This window comes from Rosa chinensis, chromosome 2, assembly GCF_002994745.2.
Source record: "Rosa chinensis cultivar Old Blush chromosome 2, RchiOBHm-V2, whole genome shotgun sequence".
NCBI lineage: Eukaryota > Viridiplantae > Streptophyta > Magnoliopsida > Rosales > Rosaceae > Rosa > Rosa chinensis.
This window is the reverse complement of record NC_037089.1, coordinates 48,521,518-48,538,516: the sequence shown is the minus strand read 5'-3', so window position 1 is coordinate 48,538,516 and position 16,999 is coordinate 48,521,518. Positions and strand designations below refer to the sequence as shown.

General features: G+C 34.0%; 1 protein-coding gene and 1 long non-coding RNA gene across 4 annotated transcripts; both read left to right on the top strand.

Annotated features, from left to right (window-relative positions):
- Window positions 1-9,087: 9,087 nt before the first annotated feature.
- LOC112184430 (protein SRG1) lies at window positions 9,088-16,999 on the top strand. Its single transcript, XM_024322689.2, has 4 exons — window positions 9,088-9,357; window positions 10,147-10,385; window positions 10,557-10,881; window positions 16,730-16,999. Exons 1-4 carry the CDS (start codon window positions 9,088-9,090, stop codon window positions 16,997-16,999), a joined length of 1,104 nt encoding a protein of 367 aa, XP_024178457.1.
- LOC112186214 lies at window positions 11,866-15,214 on the top strand. Of its 3 annotated transcripts, none has more exons than XR_005807131.1 (7): window positions 11,866-12,492; window positions 12,592-12,682; window positions 12,900-13,099; window positions 14,302-14,617; window positions 14,723-14,841; window positions 14,977-15,033; window positions 15,111-15,214. It is a non-coding gene; the product is annotated as an uncharacterized LOC112186214 (long non-coding RNA). The 3 variants fall into 3 exon arrangements; XR_005807133.1 differs by having other exon boundaries at window positions 11,867-12,492; window positions 13,013-13,099; XR_005807132.1 differs by lacking the exon at window positions 14,977-15,033 and having other exon boundaries at window positions 11,867-12,492; window positions 15,111-15,191.

The window sequence follows — 16,999 nt, the reverse complement described above, 5'->3', positions numbered from 1 at the left end:
TTTTTTTCTTCTTTAAAGCCCAGAAGAATACACCAGTTCCAAGTGTGAAATTGTAACCAGATGTACTTTTCAAATCATCAACACTGCCTCCCCAATCACTATCACATCAACCAAAGAGTTTTGGTTCCACATTCTTCTCATACATAATATCAAATTCAATAGTACCTTGAATGTATTTCAGGATCCTTTTTGTAGCTCCATAGTGTACTTGGTTGGCTTCTACATAAATTTGGATAACAGACTTGCAGCATATATCAGGTCATGCCTTGTTGCTGTCAAGTAAAGAAAACTTCCCACTAAACTTCTGTGTATACTCGCATCTGCACTACCACTTCCATCTTTTTGAAAATTTTCATTGACAACTAGAGATGTTGCAACAGATTTGCAACCAAACATCTTAAATTTCTCTAGTTGCCTTTGCATATTTTTTCTGTATAATGAAGATTCCCTCCACTGATTGAACTATTTCAATTACCAAAAAATATTGCATGATTCCAAAATCACTCATTTCATATTTCAATATCATATCAAACTTGAAATTTGAAATCATTTTTTTTACAACATCTAATAGATACTAAATCATCAACATATAAGGAGACAATAAGTATGTTTGATATACCTTCAGTTTTGGTGTAAATGGCAGGTTCATTTTCACTCCTTTGAAACCTTTTTTCTGTGAAGTAGGAATCAATCTCACCATACCAAGCTCTTGAGGCTTGTTTCAAACCATAAAGGACCTTCTTCAATTTGTAAACCTTCTGCTCTTTATCCTTGATGATGAAACCTTGTGGTTGTTTCACAAACACTTCTTCTTTCAATACTCCATTTAGAGATGTAGATTTTGCATCTAGCTGGTGCAGAAACCAGCCTGTTTGTGCAGCAATGGAAATCGGACCTCTTATGGTCTCATGCCTTACTACTGGTGCAAAAGTTTCATTGAAATCAACTCTAGGAATTTGTGAGTACCCTTTTGCCACCAATCTTGATTTGTTTCTTTGTACAGGACCCATCAACATTTAGCTTGGTTTTGTAAATCCACTTTGAACCAATAACATCTTTGTTATCAGGTTTGTCGACCAGCTCTCATGTATTATTCTTCACAATTACATTGATCTCCTTTTGCATTGCAGTCCTCCATTCATCTTCTTTCACAGCTTCTTCAAAATGCTCAGGTTCAAACAAGCATGCATTGCAGCTTTCATACACATCATTCAAGCTTCTCAACTTGATTGTTGTTGAGTTTGGAGTTGATTGTGCATTTGAAGGTGCTGATGAGGGTTGTTGAGGAATGTGAGGTGGTGACTATTGTAGTGGATTAAGTCCCAACTGATCTAGAACCTCTTGCTTATCTTGAACAACCTTATCTTGCACATCTTGTTGTAGTATTGAACCTTGATTCCAATCCCAAGATGATTTCTCACTGAAGAGAACATTTTTGCATATAATCATTTTCTTCTCTTTCAAATTGTAGAGCCTATAGCCCTTTGTATGTGAATTATACCCTATTAACAAGACATTTCTCTTGATTCAACAAGCTTCTTTCTCAGCTCCTTTGGAATATGTGCATAGCAGATTGAACCAAACATCCTCAAGTAATTAACACTTGATTTTCTTCCACTCCAGGCTTCAATTGGTGTCATTCCTTGCACAGCTGTTGTTGGATGCCTGTTCATCAAATACACTGAGGTGTTGACAGCTTCTGCCTAAAATTCTTTAGGCATCTTCTTGTCATGCAACATTGATTTTGCCATTTCCACAATTGTTCTGTTTTTTCTTTCAGCTACCCCATTTTGTTGTGTTGTATAGCACCAAAATTCCCAAACTCATTTTATGTATATTCACCTCTTCTGTCTATTCTTAGCACTTTGATCTTGAGGTATGATTGTCTCTCAAATATTGTTTGAAATTTTTTGAATACTGAGAACGCATTAGACTTCTGCCTCAAGAAATAGACCCAAGTCATTCTTGAATAATCATCAATGAATGTTAGAAAATATCTGTTTCCAGCTTCAGTTATGGTCTTTGTTGGACCACAAACATCAGAATCAACTAACTCAAGCAGAATTTTGGCTCTCCATGCTCTCTCTTTTGGAAATGAGATAATATGTTGTTTTGCAAGTGCACAACCTTTACAAACTTCAATAACATCTTTGATTTTTGGCAATCCATGCACCATTTCATTTTGATGCAGTTGCTTGAGACTTTGAAAATTCAAATGTCCAAGTCTTTTATGCCATAGCCAAGGATCATCCTGTAGCTCCATTTTTCTTGCACTCTTTGTTGCCTACTGGAGACTCAAAGGAAATCTTATGTTCCTTTTCATCTTCACTTCTACCATCAGTATCTTGTTGCTCTCTCTCTTAAAGATCTTGCATGTGTTGTTACCAAAGTGTAGGTGATATGAGTGCTCAATGAGTTGACCAACAGTTAGCAAATTTGAATTAAGATTTGGGACTAACATTACATCTCTGATGAACATTTTGCCGTTCTTGGTTTCCACAACAATGCTTCATTTGTCTTTTATGTCAACCAACATTCCATTTTCCATCTTCACTTTAGTGATGTTGTTGTATTCAATATCATACAGAAGATTTGCATTCGCAGTCAAGTGATTACTGCAAGCACTATCAACAAGCCACACATTCTGATTCACTTGTGTACTTGTAGCATGACTAACACAAAACATGTTGGAATTACACTGTTCTTCAATGCAGTTAGCTTGTTGATTGCCCTTATAGTTACAATTCTTCTTGACATGACCAAACCTGTTACAATTTATACACTTTGATTTTCCTTTAAACCAACATTCACCAGTATTAAGTTTTGAACAAATTAATAGAACACTTTGAATAACTTGAACTGCTACTTGCTTCATTGTTTTTCTTCACTAACTGATCTGATTTGTCATCCCACTTCTTGCCTTTATTTTTCTAGTTTTTCTTCATCTTTTGGTTTCCCTGATTTGAATTAGAACTAGACGTCTCACAATTCTTTTGATTTGAGCTCACAATTCTTCTTATTTGAGTTAAAACTCAGTGAAAAGATTTTTCAGTTGGTTCATCATGAACACCAACAGTTTCCACATCCCTAGTCTCCTCTATAATACATATGATAGCATCATATTTTCTATTTAGACTCATAAAAATCTTTTGTACTACTCTTTTCTCTTAAAAAGGTTCACCATAGGTTTTCATCTGGTTTATTATATCAGTCAATCTAGCATTGTAATCATTTAGCAGCTCAGTTTCATTCATTCTAGTATACTCAAAATCTCATCTCAATTTCATTCTAGTATATTCGAATTTGTAACAAATGTGGCTTCGATAATTTTTTTTTAATTATTATTATTATTTTTTTGTACAAATGGAATCCGGCTTAGGTAAGCTTTAACAGTACCTAGAGTCACGACATCGCTCTTCTTATTAGCATAGTTAGTAAAATACTGGATGCATATAATATGTTAAAAGTACGTACATGTATTATTCGAGTATTTCATCAAATATTTCATTGAAGAGTTTGGTAAAATATTTTTAATTAACTATTTTTTAATTTTAAAAAATTAACTTATTTTTATTTTTATTTAATAATATGTATAAAATAAGGAAAAAGTAGTAAAAATCGTGTATAGTATGTGAAAAATACTTTTAAAAATATGAATATGTTGTAAATATTATATATATGTGGTTGTCCACTGTAAATACTCATTAGTTATGTCCTTATGATGTAAACACTACTCTTCTATAAAATGCTTTAATGAGAATGAAATACATACTTCTACCTTCTCCTATATTCTGTCTCTCTATTTTATCTCTCTCTTATTCTCTAGCTTATAACACGTTATCAACACGTATTTGCTCCTTTTTTTTTCTTCTTCTTCTTCTTCTTTGAAGTCCGTGATGATCCACAAGCCTTCTAGTATGAGTTTTTTCTTTCTCTCCTAGATGAACATCAATTTTTTTTATACGATCATACAATTTACATATATTTGTATGTATCTATAATGTACTTGTTGAATTTTATGTTTCATATACGACTTTGAGAACTATATGTTCTAATAGTCAAGACTCAAGCCTGCTGACCGAGTAGTCTTAGATCCTATGGCTCTACAGACATCACACGAATGTTTTTCTCGTGTTTTCCCTATGGGATCCATTGTCCATAGATATGAACACTTTGAAACCTCTGTTTCGTATATGAATTTTTTATGATTTTTCATAGAACATACAGTTTTAATACTTATGGATCCTCATATAGTTGTAGATGTGGCTATGGTAATCATTTTTTTGCGCATTTTGTTGCATGCCCAAACATTTAGTGGCACTTTATCAAGCCCTCTCTCAAAGGCAATAAAGCAGGAATCAATTGTATTGATCAATCAGATCACTTTGGATTCATCTGTGCCATCACTCCACTCAAAATCGACGATTTTCTATGTCGATAATGGAAAATATGTTGGTAACAAGATCAAAGGCCACCTTCTTGACACTGATTAATTTTAAGCCTATGTTTAGGCATTTTTCTATTTCTCTTTGTTTGTGTAGTCATTTTGAGTATATGTTTTGGCACCAATTAAACGTAATTATGTTTCATTATTTTATTCTGTTCAATCACCTTTATTGCATTTAAATTACCTTTATAATAATTATTACATAACTGATTTAGTAATAAGTATTTGTTGCATATATATTATAATAATGTGAATGTTACCATTTCTATTATCATTATTTGGTAGTTATTGTTATTAATAACTCATTTCATTATCATTTTTTTTACTGATGCATATGGTAGTTATTGTTATTAATAACTCATTTTCTTACCATTATTTGGTACTTATCATGGTTATTTATTTGATGTGATCATAACCTGACATATTATTAATGCCTACGATTATTTTGTCATAATAGTATATCAATGCACATGCATGATTAATATTTATTTTCTTCCCTAAAACAAATCATATTTGTACATTGATATTTGCTATCTGCCATGATTACATCTCTAAGCTTTAATTATACTTATAATATATATTTCGAGCGATGTATACATTTACTACTTGTTGCTTTAATTATCTTCAGTGTTAGCAATTTATTTATATATTACAGATGTGTTTGTTATTTTGTCACACATATAATTGAAATACTAAATACACATTTATATGTGGTTGTGAATTTTGTAATCATAACAGGTCAAAATCTCTATTTTTCTTGATTCAATTACATGAGAGAAAAAATTCTTCAACTGATTGTAACACAATTAAAATAAATCAAAACCTCTTGTTTCTTGATCTCTAATTATGTGCGGACTTTTGTCCATTCTCTTTATGAGTATATGTGAACCTATGTTCACTCCACTTTTAGAACAAGTTTGTAATTGTGAAGACCCCAGTCTAATGTTTTGAGTACAATATAAAATTTATTGAGGTTATGACCCTCCATTGTATTATTATTGGAGTACATGCTTATAATCATATAGACCACTATCCCAGACTCGAAATTCGTGTATATCATTTGGCATGTGTGTTCATTATCAAACAATAATATGAACCAAGTGTTCATAATTTGAACTATATATGAATGTTCATGATAAATGTAATGACAAACATATTTGTCTTGCAGCAACTATGGACATGATCCATTGTAGTTATTGATAATTTTTCACAATTGATGCTTCCAAAAGCTAAGGTAACAATCATTCCAAGAGCTGCAGATCTTGATTGATGGTTCCAACTGAGCTCATATTACGTTACCTACCATTGCATATATTGGTTCCAACTATGAATATAGTACTGTATACTATATCATGAACTAAAAATTTCATTGAGCCAAATAAAAATATTTTGGCTTCACTAATGTGTCTTTATTTTATCTACTATATCCTGTAGCCTCATCTACATACATACGTTACATTGTTGTATAATACAACAATAGTTGCAAACCTTCCTAACAAGGAAATTATAATTTATCGCATAGTTGCAAGTTGTCACTTTAATGGGACAATTTTCTCTCCATTAGTGGAAGTAATATCATTTATGAAAACCGATATGAATTGGTGTGTGATATCTATCCACCATGTCCCATTTAATTTTGAGAAAAAATCTAAATTCATTATCTTTTTGACCTAAAATTTGGTTTGGGTTCACCCCCCCCCCCCCCCAAATGGATATCATAAATCTAATATTTTTGCACGCATATTTTGCGAATGATCAAACTAGATAGTCTTCCCGTCTTCAGGGGGAGGAAACACTACTGTAACGGCGCGAATTTATGTGGAATATATCCACCAAGTCCAATATTTCAAGCTCCTTATAAGGGAAGATTATACAAGTCCTATAATGCTCTTCATGAGATTATACAAAGATCCACATTCTCTAATTAATTTATCTTCGAGAGACAATGCATTCCCTTAAAGAGGAATGAGTACTTGATATCAACAAAGCTTATTATAGCTAATGCATGCATATGTGAATGTGTGAGATCGAAATTTGATGATATCGCATCTATAGTAGCGCTACTGAAAATCATCAAGGGTTGTATACTATACCATATTTCGCTGCGTCAACAATTTATAATTTTGGCCAAATTGGAAAGAGGCAATTCCAATGAATTTGAATATTGTAAATGTGATGATATACTTGAACTTTATCAACACTAAAAATTACAAAAAGGTGTACTAAAGTGAAGAAATCACTATGACACAAGTCTCTTTATAGAGACATGGACTTATCATTCTTCTCCAAGCGACAACTTTTCTATAAGTACAGTGTTATATTGACGAGAGACTTATGGTATGTTGCCTTGGCTAATATCAAGATCTTAAAGGCAAATTACTAAAAGCAAATCCCCAAATCCTACTGTAAACACAAATTTCCTGCAATGAATGAAAGAAGGACACGTGTACAAAATAATATATTTTTATTAATGAATTTGAGGATTACAATCTCTGTAGATGCTCTTTCACAAGAATCTCCTCTGATTCGATATCCAACATTGATTTGATCCTAGGGGGCGAGCACTTGATCTTGAATTGAATGGTTGTAGTGTGAACTTCATGCTATGTTAACGATTTGAGGAAGATGATTGACCAAGGGCTATAGAATCTTGATCTTGATCGGATTTAGGCCACGAGTTGTGTCGATCACGTGGTGAGAGTTCTTCAGCTTTGGTAGGGGACGAACCGGCACGTGTGTTTGGTGCTTGTTGATTATCCACGAGCTTGATGAAGAACTTGTAGAGGATTTACTTTGTTTGTCTGAAGTTGGTGAGGTGAAGAGACCGGCTATTTGGCAGCTTGATGGTTCTTCACGAGCTTGAGAGACTTCTAAGGTTTAGAGAGGTTTCTTCCGTCTGTTTGCATCCCTCTGTCTGTCCTCTCTTCTCTTGATTTGAGAAGGGGTATTTGTAATGTCGATGTCTCCCTCAATTTGGAATGCATTGATGACATAGCATGAATCACATTTTGTAAATATGTAATTAAATCAACGAATTAAAAATTAAAATCAGTTTGAATTCGTTGATTTAATTACCTTTTATTTAAGGAATATGCCAATCAAATATGATTTGATTTAATACTTAATTTCAATCAGAATTAAACAATTTAATTTGATTGATATTTGAATTTAATACTTGATTTCAATCAAAATTAAACAATTTAATTTGATTGATATATATTTGAATTTAATACTTGATTTCAATCAAAATTAAACAATTTAATCTGATCGATATTTGTATTTGATGCTTGATTTTCATCCAGATCAATCAGTTTAATACGATTGATCAGCTTTAAATGCTTAACTCAAGCAACAATCAATTAGCGATAAATTGACGCTTCCACAATTGATGCTTCCGCGTTATTCAATCGATGGATCACGTGACTAAGAATTCGAACTTGAATCATGCTCATAATGTTGCAACATATTCTAACTTTCACGAGGTTACAAATTTATTTAGAGCTCATATTGAGCCTATTTGAATTATTAATGACACCAATTGATATTTATGGCTAAGTATGCCATACCTAAATTTCAATTCTCGGAATATTGTATAAAGGTAAATGTATCAATTATTGTTCCTTTATATTGTTATTCTTTGCTAATAGCTTTATCTATAATTTGAGCATATGAAATTGGTTCTACTCTTATCATGTGAGGTAAAATTTATTATCATAGTTTAATTAGTATTACCCTAACCTTTGTAGGAATTGCAATTCATAATTAGTCCCCTTTATGCAAAGCACATATAGTCTCACCTACGTGATCGACGTACACATCATATCCAATATATATGGTGCATGTATTTTGTTACATACATGATTGAAGCTTGCAACAATCAGGGGGAGCATTCAAAATATGCTACCTAGGACATATGGTGTTATACTTTTTTTCTCTTTTGACTAGGATTATTTTTGTCCCACTGGGTTTTTGTTACCTGACAAGTTTTTGACGAGGCAACATTAAGCGCGTCCAACACCATATCATAAATTTGTGGACATCCAAGGGTGAGTGTTGTAGATATTATATATATGTGGCTGTCCACTGTAAATACTCATTAATTATGTCTTTATGATGTAAATATTACTCCTATATAGAGGGTTCTAATTAGAATGAAATACACACTTCTACCTCCTCCTATATTCTGTCTCTCTATTCTATCTCTCTCTTATTCTCTAGTTCATAACAGAATAAAATTTAACGATTCCTTTTTAAAAATATGAACTATAAAAGTATATTAAAAAAAAAAAACGTCAATACATGTTTTATTCGCCTATTATACAAAAAATTATTAACTATGCTTATCAGTATACCTGCAAGGGTTTACTGAGGAAGAATTTTTTTGATTAATTTTCCATTGCTTTGTAAGTTCTCAATTAATGTGTTCATTCTTCCTTTTGATAAAAGAGATCTCAAACCGGTTACACCCAACCCCAGACTAGGATAAGTTTTCTTTAAGGTAATTAGAACAGTTGTCAAATGTAAAGACGTACGTACAGACAAGGAGAGAGAGGAAGAAGGATCTGGGAATAAATACCCCAGCCTTCCTAGCGCTTTGTGTCATCATCACCAACCTAGCTATACCCTCTATCACTAGACAAATGGTATCATCAAAACCAGCCAGCTGCTTTGATCCCTCTCATCATCACTCAGGAGTCAGTATTATTGAGGAACTCATCACTGATGATTCAGTGATCGAAGTCCCGCAAAACTATGTTATCCCAGACCAGGAGTCTTCAATCTCTCATGGGACTATCCTTGCCACAATTCCCACCATTGACATGAGACAGTTGGTCCTAATCAATCAATTTGCAAACAACGATGAACTGGAGAAGTTGCACTCAACATGCAAAGAATGGGGAATTTTTCAGGTCTTTCTGTCCACCTTTTTCCTACCAAAATCATATAATTGGTGATTTCTTTCTAGCTATATAATATTCTTGTGTAATCGTTATGCAGCTACTTTATTTGTATGTCCATCCATATATACAATACCTAGAGATATCAGAGAGAGAGAGATTTTAAAGCGGGACTCCGTCATATTTAAAGTATGAAGACTCTTTTATTTCCAACATTTAATTCAATAACCGGAAGCATAATTCCAATCTTATAAAAATTATAAAAATTAAAAATCTTTTAGCCATTTATCATCATTTTCATTTCGATTTTATCTGACAAAGTGTATTAAGATGATCTGTTATTATAAATTAGGGCTAATTACTGTTTAGTACCCTGTGGTTTGGGTCGAACATCAATTCAGTCCCTCGATTTTCAATTTCATCAAAAACACCCCCACATTATCATTTTCTCGTCCAATAGGTCAATCCGTTATGATTCCGTTAGTACGTAACGGTATAAATTAACGGAATCATAACGGATGGACCTATTGGACGAGAAAATGATAGTGTGGGGGTGTTTTTGATGAAATTGAAAGTCGAGGGACTGAATTGATGTTCGACCCAAACCACAGGGTACTAAACAGTAATTAGCCCTATAAATTAGTTAGTTAATTTCTCTGAAAAGAAGTTTCTTGCACAGAAATCTAAAATATAAATAATTTTAATCGTTGAATTAGATTGCTTAGTCGCAGGAAATCACAAAGTTTGAGTTTAAGGGTGTCCTCTTTGTATTGCATTAATTAAGTCTAATTTTATTTGCAGTTGGTTAACCATGGAGTTAGCTCTGCACTACTGGACAAAGTGAAGCAAGAATTAGAGGATTTTTTCAAGCTTCCCTTGGAAGAGAAAATGAGATACAAAGTAAGGCCAGGTGATGTTGAAGGCTATGGAACTGTTGTCAAATCGCAAGATCAAAAACTCGACTGGGGTAACAGGTTCTTCATGTTTACCAACCCGAGAAGGAAACCCCATCTTTTCCCGGAGCTGCCTACATCCCTGAGGTCCTCTCTCTACCTTAAAAACTGTAGTGTTTAATCTTTAATGCACTGACTAATTAGATTAATATTAATATGGCATGATATATTTCAGATTCTGTTTGGATCATAAACTCGAAACATAAAATTTTATTGATTAGCTGTCTTCGTACTGCCGAATTTGATGTATAAGTGCAGGAATACCTTGGAGACATACATGTTGGAATTACAAAAGATTGCCCGAACCCTTTTAGGGTTCATGGGAAAACTTCTAAAGATGAAGATGGAGGAGATGGAAGAGTTGTTTGAAGATGGTCTGCAGTCACTGAGGATGACTCACTATCCTCCATGCCCAAAACCAGAGCTAGTTGTTGGCCTCAGGCCACATTCTGATGGTAGTGGCATCACTATTCTCCACCAGGTTGATGGAGTTCAAGGCCTTCAAATTAAAAAAGATGGGGCTTGGTCCCCTGTGATATTTGACCATGGTGCCTTTGTTGTCAATGTTGGAGACATTCTAGAGGTTTTTGATGCTGTTCTCTTCACCCTCCATTTTCCTCTCCTCAAAAAGACATGTTGTCTATTGGTTGTCTAATCTAACATGTGAAGAACTAGAAAACTTTCTGACAAAAACAGAAACGCAGAAATTAATTTAACATGTGAAGAACTAGAAAACATTCTGACAAAAACAGAAACGAAGAAATTAATCCAACATGTGAAGAACTAGAAAACATTCTGACAAACAGAAATGAAGAAATTACATATGGAAACCCTAGCTAGCTAGATAATATTACGCTATTAGTTTAAGGACCTTGCACTCTAGCTGCCATTGAGTGATGTGGCTTGATGAGAACCCCGGAACTGCACATCTGTCCTTGTTTCCTTCTAAACACCAAACCGCCAAACTGGTAGCACCAAAACACCGCCGGCTGCCTCAGTCCTCCTTGCCCACTGCTGACCACATGCACGTCCTCCAATAGTGTCTTTGTTTTTCTTCTTCTTTCTCTCCATGTTAGCTGCGACAATCTTAAATCTTTGTCACCGGAAAGAGCAAAAGAAGGAGGAGGAGGAGAGAGGTCGATCTATAGGTGTTAGTTTCCGATATCAATATAAAAAAAATAAAAAATAAAATGATAGGTGTCTAACCCTAACTGGGCCATATAAATACCCGTGGGTGTGCAGCCAAGTATGGTCATGATCTTGAAAACATACGCAAAAATGTAAAGAACAAAGAAAAACCAAACCAAACCATATGCAGATATTGAACAAAGAAACACACACATGCTGACAGAAATATAACAGTTAGTTAGGAGCAGCAAGTGAAACACGAGGGTGTTTGCTTAATTCATAAAATGTAATAGTCATTATTTTGGGGGAAATTCTACAGTACTGGGGTGTATCCCATACTGTTTGTTTGATGAATATTTGTGACCGTCAGATCCACAATATATCCAATGGTCGTGGATATTCGAATCAAGTTAACCTATTTAGCCGGTAACTGGTTCATATGATATGCCACCACGACTCTCTCTCTGCGTGACTCTGCCTCCCCACTGCTCATCCAGTCGTCTTCAGCCTCCAGCCCACGGGTTCTCTCTGTGCGGCAAAGACCCTCTCCGTCTCAGCGTGTCTCCTCGATCGTTGAGGCGTCGATGGCCGTTTCTACACTCGATGGTGACGAACTAACGGTGGTAACTCGGCTCTTACTTTTCAATCGATCTGTATCACATGAACATCTCGACTACTTTCTGGGTTTTCAGTCGAATAGCCTCGAAGTCTTGAACTTGGTTTCTCTCTTCCTCAAGCAGCAAAGCAGATAGCCTGAAACAAGCTTGGTTAGTTGCTGAAATCAAGCTTGGTTAGCTGGTTCTGAAATTGGCATTCAACAATTTATGTTCTTAAATTGTTCTTTTGTTGCTGATATTGCTTGCTTTTATGTTTTGGGGTTTACTTTCGAGTTTGTGAAGAGTAAAGATTGATTCTTTTCTCATGTAAATTGAGGGGATTGATGGGAGTTTGAAGAAATGGGGTTTTTGTTGTTAGTTAAAACGGGCTGTGTGTCCTGCTGAACAAAGTTTGAGTCTTTTCTCATGTAAATTGAGAGCCCTGAAGGGAATTTGAAGAGATAGAACAGGTATACGTTCTATTTTGATTTCTGAATTTGGTTTGATTTCTGTTGTGATGTTCTTTTAAATGATTATCTCTAAAAATTTACTGTTCTCATCTCATACAGTGGATGGTAAAGCTTCAAACTGTTATTTGGTTGGAGGGTAATATCGACAGAATGAATCCTCTGCAGATTTCAACTACTCCACAGGATTATGGTATGTATCTTCTGATATCGACATTGATAATTGTGGGAGATGTGTGGGTTCTTTGCTAGATGAATGTTATGAAATTAGTGCGTTGCCTTTTTAATTTTTTTTTTCCTTTTCTTTTCTACAGAAAAATCCTTCATGTACAAAATCAGGAGTACTTTATCTGCATATACATGATTAATTATCTCCTATGTTTAACATACAATATTTCTTCAACTAACAGGGCACTAATTACGGATTTAGAGTGCTCATGATTTGACTATGTTTGTAAAAACTCAAGAGGAATTTGATGAAGACAGGGTCAGTAAAATGCCAGATGATGTTCTCTGCTTTCAGGTCAGCTGTTCTGTACATATTCTTAAACACCATTGTGGAGAGGAGACCTCATGTATTCCAAAAGATGAAGAACCTAGCTGTGATCGCGTAAGCTGACTTGCGAACCATACATTCAGCCATATGTTTTAGTTCATTACAGCCTGCCACTTGTTTTTCATATTGTAGTTCATTTCAATCCAGAAATCATTGTTCTTAGCTGCTATATCTAGCTATAGGACACCATTGTTCTGTTTCCCAGCTGTGGTTTTTAGAACTTCTCACTTTTCCATATCACTACACATACATTTACGAAAGCTGCAATAGGAAACCACGTACATGATGCTAGTTACTGCTAGTTACGTATATCATAAACCCCATTTCTCATTCTCAGTATCTTCTGGTTTTTTTGAAAGAGTTTCCTGGCATGGCAAAAGGCCTCTGTGTACTGGGAATAAGTGATGATCTTGTTTTAGTGTACTCTGTCCTAAACAACCTTCCAAACTCTCTAGCTGGCTTAGGTAATTTGCTGGGTCCTTGTAATGACCCATGTTTCTGGAAATTTGAGATCTAGGGAATAATAATTGATCTCAATTATTTTATGAGTCTCATTATTTTGGTCCCATTCATGTGCCAAACAGTTGAAAAGCATTTGTAGAGAAATACAAATTTGGGTGAGGTGTTTGCAGTTTGTTTTTGTTGTTGGGGTTTGTTTTGTTGCTGTGGAAGTGTGGGAAGAGAGCTTAGAAACTGAAGGTTTGCTCTATTTTTGGGATATACTGTGTGTTTAACTGTTTACCCCATTTCTGGTTTGGTTGAGAAAAGTATGCAGCATCTGGATTTATTTAAAATGGTGGAATATAAATAGTCTTAGGTATCTACAAACATGGAATAACATAAACTTTAGGTTAATCAACCTAAATACCTAATGCTTATTTGTTATTATATTTTACACTGATCAAATTTGACTGATCAAATGTGAGGTTTGCTCACTGCTCGATAATACTGTAGTAACAAAAGCATATATATGCCATATATATATATATATATTCTATATTCATGGTTCTTGCATATGTAACGTACAATTGGTTTTTAGTTGCTCTTTGATTTGTATAGCTTGAATTCTATATATATATATATATATATATATAGAATAATGTCTTGTCATGTTTATAATGCGTGTGAATAATAACAGGTTAAAAGTACGTATGTTTGCATTTGCAGATTTACTGTTGTTTCTTGCTTTAGGTGAGGTGTTTGCAGTTTACAATTTTAATTTTTACATCTCTCAGTCATTACTTCTTGAGTTGCAGATGTAGCAAAGGGAAAAGCAGTAGCTGCTGAAAGTGATGAAGAAGAACCAACTGCCAAAGCTGGAACCTCAAGCTCAAAGTCTTCAAAAGTCTCCAAAAGAGCTGCAGCTGCAACTCCTTCAACAAGAGCTGCAGCTGCAACTCCTTCAACAAGTGCTGCTGCTGGGACCTCAAAATCTGCAAAAGCACCAAAACAAGGGCTGCTGCCACCAAGAAAACCTAAAGGATCTCTGACTTTAGAGATTTTCCCGAGCGCAATATCTTTCAGTTGTTGAAGGTTCCCATATACCATGGTCGGATAGTGAATCCTAGAGAGGTATGCCTCTTTAGTTCTCATTCTCTTGCCTCTTTCCTTCCTTGATAAGTTATGCTTCAACTAATATGTTAAAACCTTTAATTTGATAGACTGAAATTTTGACAGTTATCTGCATTATATGAAGCAATTGGTAAAAAGTCTCTTACTGAACTTCGAGCTGAGGGTGGTGAGCTATTTGAATCATTTGTGGAGAATATCCATAATAAGAAAGTTACTATTCATGGGTATGCAGATTATTTTACTCTCACTTTTAATTTCAAAATATTTTCTTGATGCTATGATGCAATAACCATCTGAAATTTTTGTTCTTTCATTTCACCCTTGAGCAATTATGTACTGTCTTGAATGTTGATGACCAGAACATTGATACACTATGCACATTTGTCGTAAATGATCAATTTATGGTGATGTCGAAGGTAACTTTATTATTAATAAATATTGAGTTCTGTCTTATTATAGTTGAATGAGAAGTGATGATACTTTGACTGTGCAGGTCAACAAGGTTTTGCAAATCTTGAGAGATGCTGAAAATTGGCCAGATGAGAACATGTGGATTGCTCCTCTTGGATTATACCATGAAAAATGGCAGGTAAGGACAAATGTGTTGTATAGGTGGTAAATCTTCATATTTCATACCAAATAGTGCAAGTGTCCTCATTCACGTAATATGGTTCTCGAATGTGTAACTGAGTAGTATTTTGTGTAATGTTGTGTATTGAGAAAATAGTTACATCTCTTGGATCGATTATTATGAATGTAAGGACAAATACTCAAAAATATTGTAATAAATGTCCTATTTTTAGTAATTACAAGGTCTAATACAATATTTACTAGTTTATGAACTATTTTACAAAATTGAAGACAAATGTGTTCTCCAAATGGTAATTCTTAATATTAATACCAAAATGTGTCCTCAATTACATAATTTACTTCTTAGTTGTATAATTAGGGTTGTACCTTGTGTAATCTTCCTCATTGAGAAAATAATTACATCTCTGACAACGATTATTACGAATATAAGGACAAATGATTAACATTTTGTAATAATTGTCCTATTTGTGGTAATTACAAGGTCTAAGACAATATTTACCAATTTATGAACCATTTTACAAAATTGACGACAAATGTGTTGTACGATTGGTAAGTCTTCATATTTTAGATTAAATAAATCATATGTCCTCATTCACGTAATATAGTTCTCGATTGTGTAATTGGTCCGTACCTTGTGTAATTTTCGTCATTGATAAAATAATTACATCTCTGACAACGCTTATTACGAATATAAGGACAAATTATCAAAAGTATTGTAATAAATGTCCTCTTTGTGGTAATTACAAGGTCTAGGACAACATCTACTAAGTTATGAACCATTTTACAAAATTGACGACAAATGTGTTGTACGATTGGTAAGTCTTCATATTTTAGACTAAATAAATCATATGTCCTCATTCACGTAATATAGTTCTCGATTGTGTAATTGGTCCGTACCTTGTGTAATTTTCGTCATTGATAAAATAATTACATCTCTGACAACGCTTATTACGAATATAAGGACAAATTATCAAAAGTATTGTAATAAATGTCCTCTTTGTGGTAATTACAAGGTCTAGGACAACATCTACTAAGTTATGAACCATTTTACAAAATTGACGACAAATGTGTTGTACGATTGGTAAGTCTTCATATTTTAGACTAAATAAATCATATGTCCTCATTCACGTAATATAGTTCTCGATTGTGTAATTGGATGGTACTTTCTGTAATTTTTGTCATTGAGAAAATAATTACATCTCTGACAACGCTTATTACGAATGTAAGGACAAATTATCAAAAGTATTGTAATAAATGTCCTCTTTGTAGTAATTACAAGGTCTAGGACAATATTTACATGTACATAGACAATATTACAAATTGATGACAAATGTGTTGTTAAATTGGTATAATTTTTTTATTTTATTTTCCATGTGTCAAAATTTTATTGGGTAACCTGATGACCTATTCATCAGGTTACTATCATATTTAATTGTTATATATTAAAAAAATAAAAAATAGAGGTATCCCATACTGGAGGGTACTCTAGCTTGTCTCTTATTTTGGTTCATTTTTTTGCAGATTCTAAGTGATGGGCTTTATAAAAGTATCGAGCACAGAGTGACTGTGAACTCAGAGAAAGAAAGGATTTCAATTGCAATGTTCTTCATGCCCAAACTTGAGGCAGAAATTGGACCTGTGACCACCCTGAGAGATCCTCAGAAGCCACCATCTTCTGGGAAAATAGGAATGGAAAAATATGTTGAGAAGTACTTTGCTCATAACCTAAATGGAAAAACACCCTTGGAGCGAATGAAAACAGAAGACAGTGAAGAGAAAACTACTGCATGA

What these genes read in the sequence shown, in the direction of transcription:
- LOC112184430 (XM_024322689.2), top strand. Translation starts at nt 9,088, where the DNA reads ATGGTATCATCAAAACCAGCCAGCTGCTTTGATCCCTCTCATCATCAC. An exon ending in AAGAATGGGGAATTTTTCAG is followed by an intron (nt 9,358 to 10,146) that starts GTCTTTCTGTCC and finishes TTTTATTTGCAG; the next exon opens with TTGGTTAACCATGGAGTTAG. An exon ending in ATGTTGGAGACATTCTAGAG is followed by an intron (nt 10,882 to 16,729) that starts GTTTTTGATGCT and finishes ATTTTTTTGCAG; the next exon opens with ATTCTAAGTGATGGGCTTTA.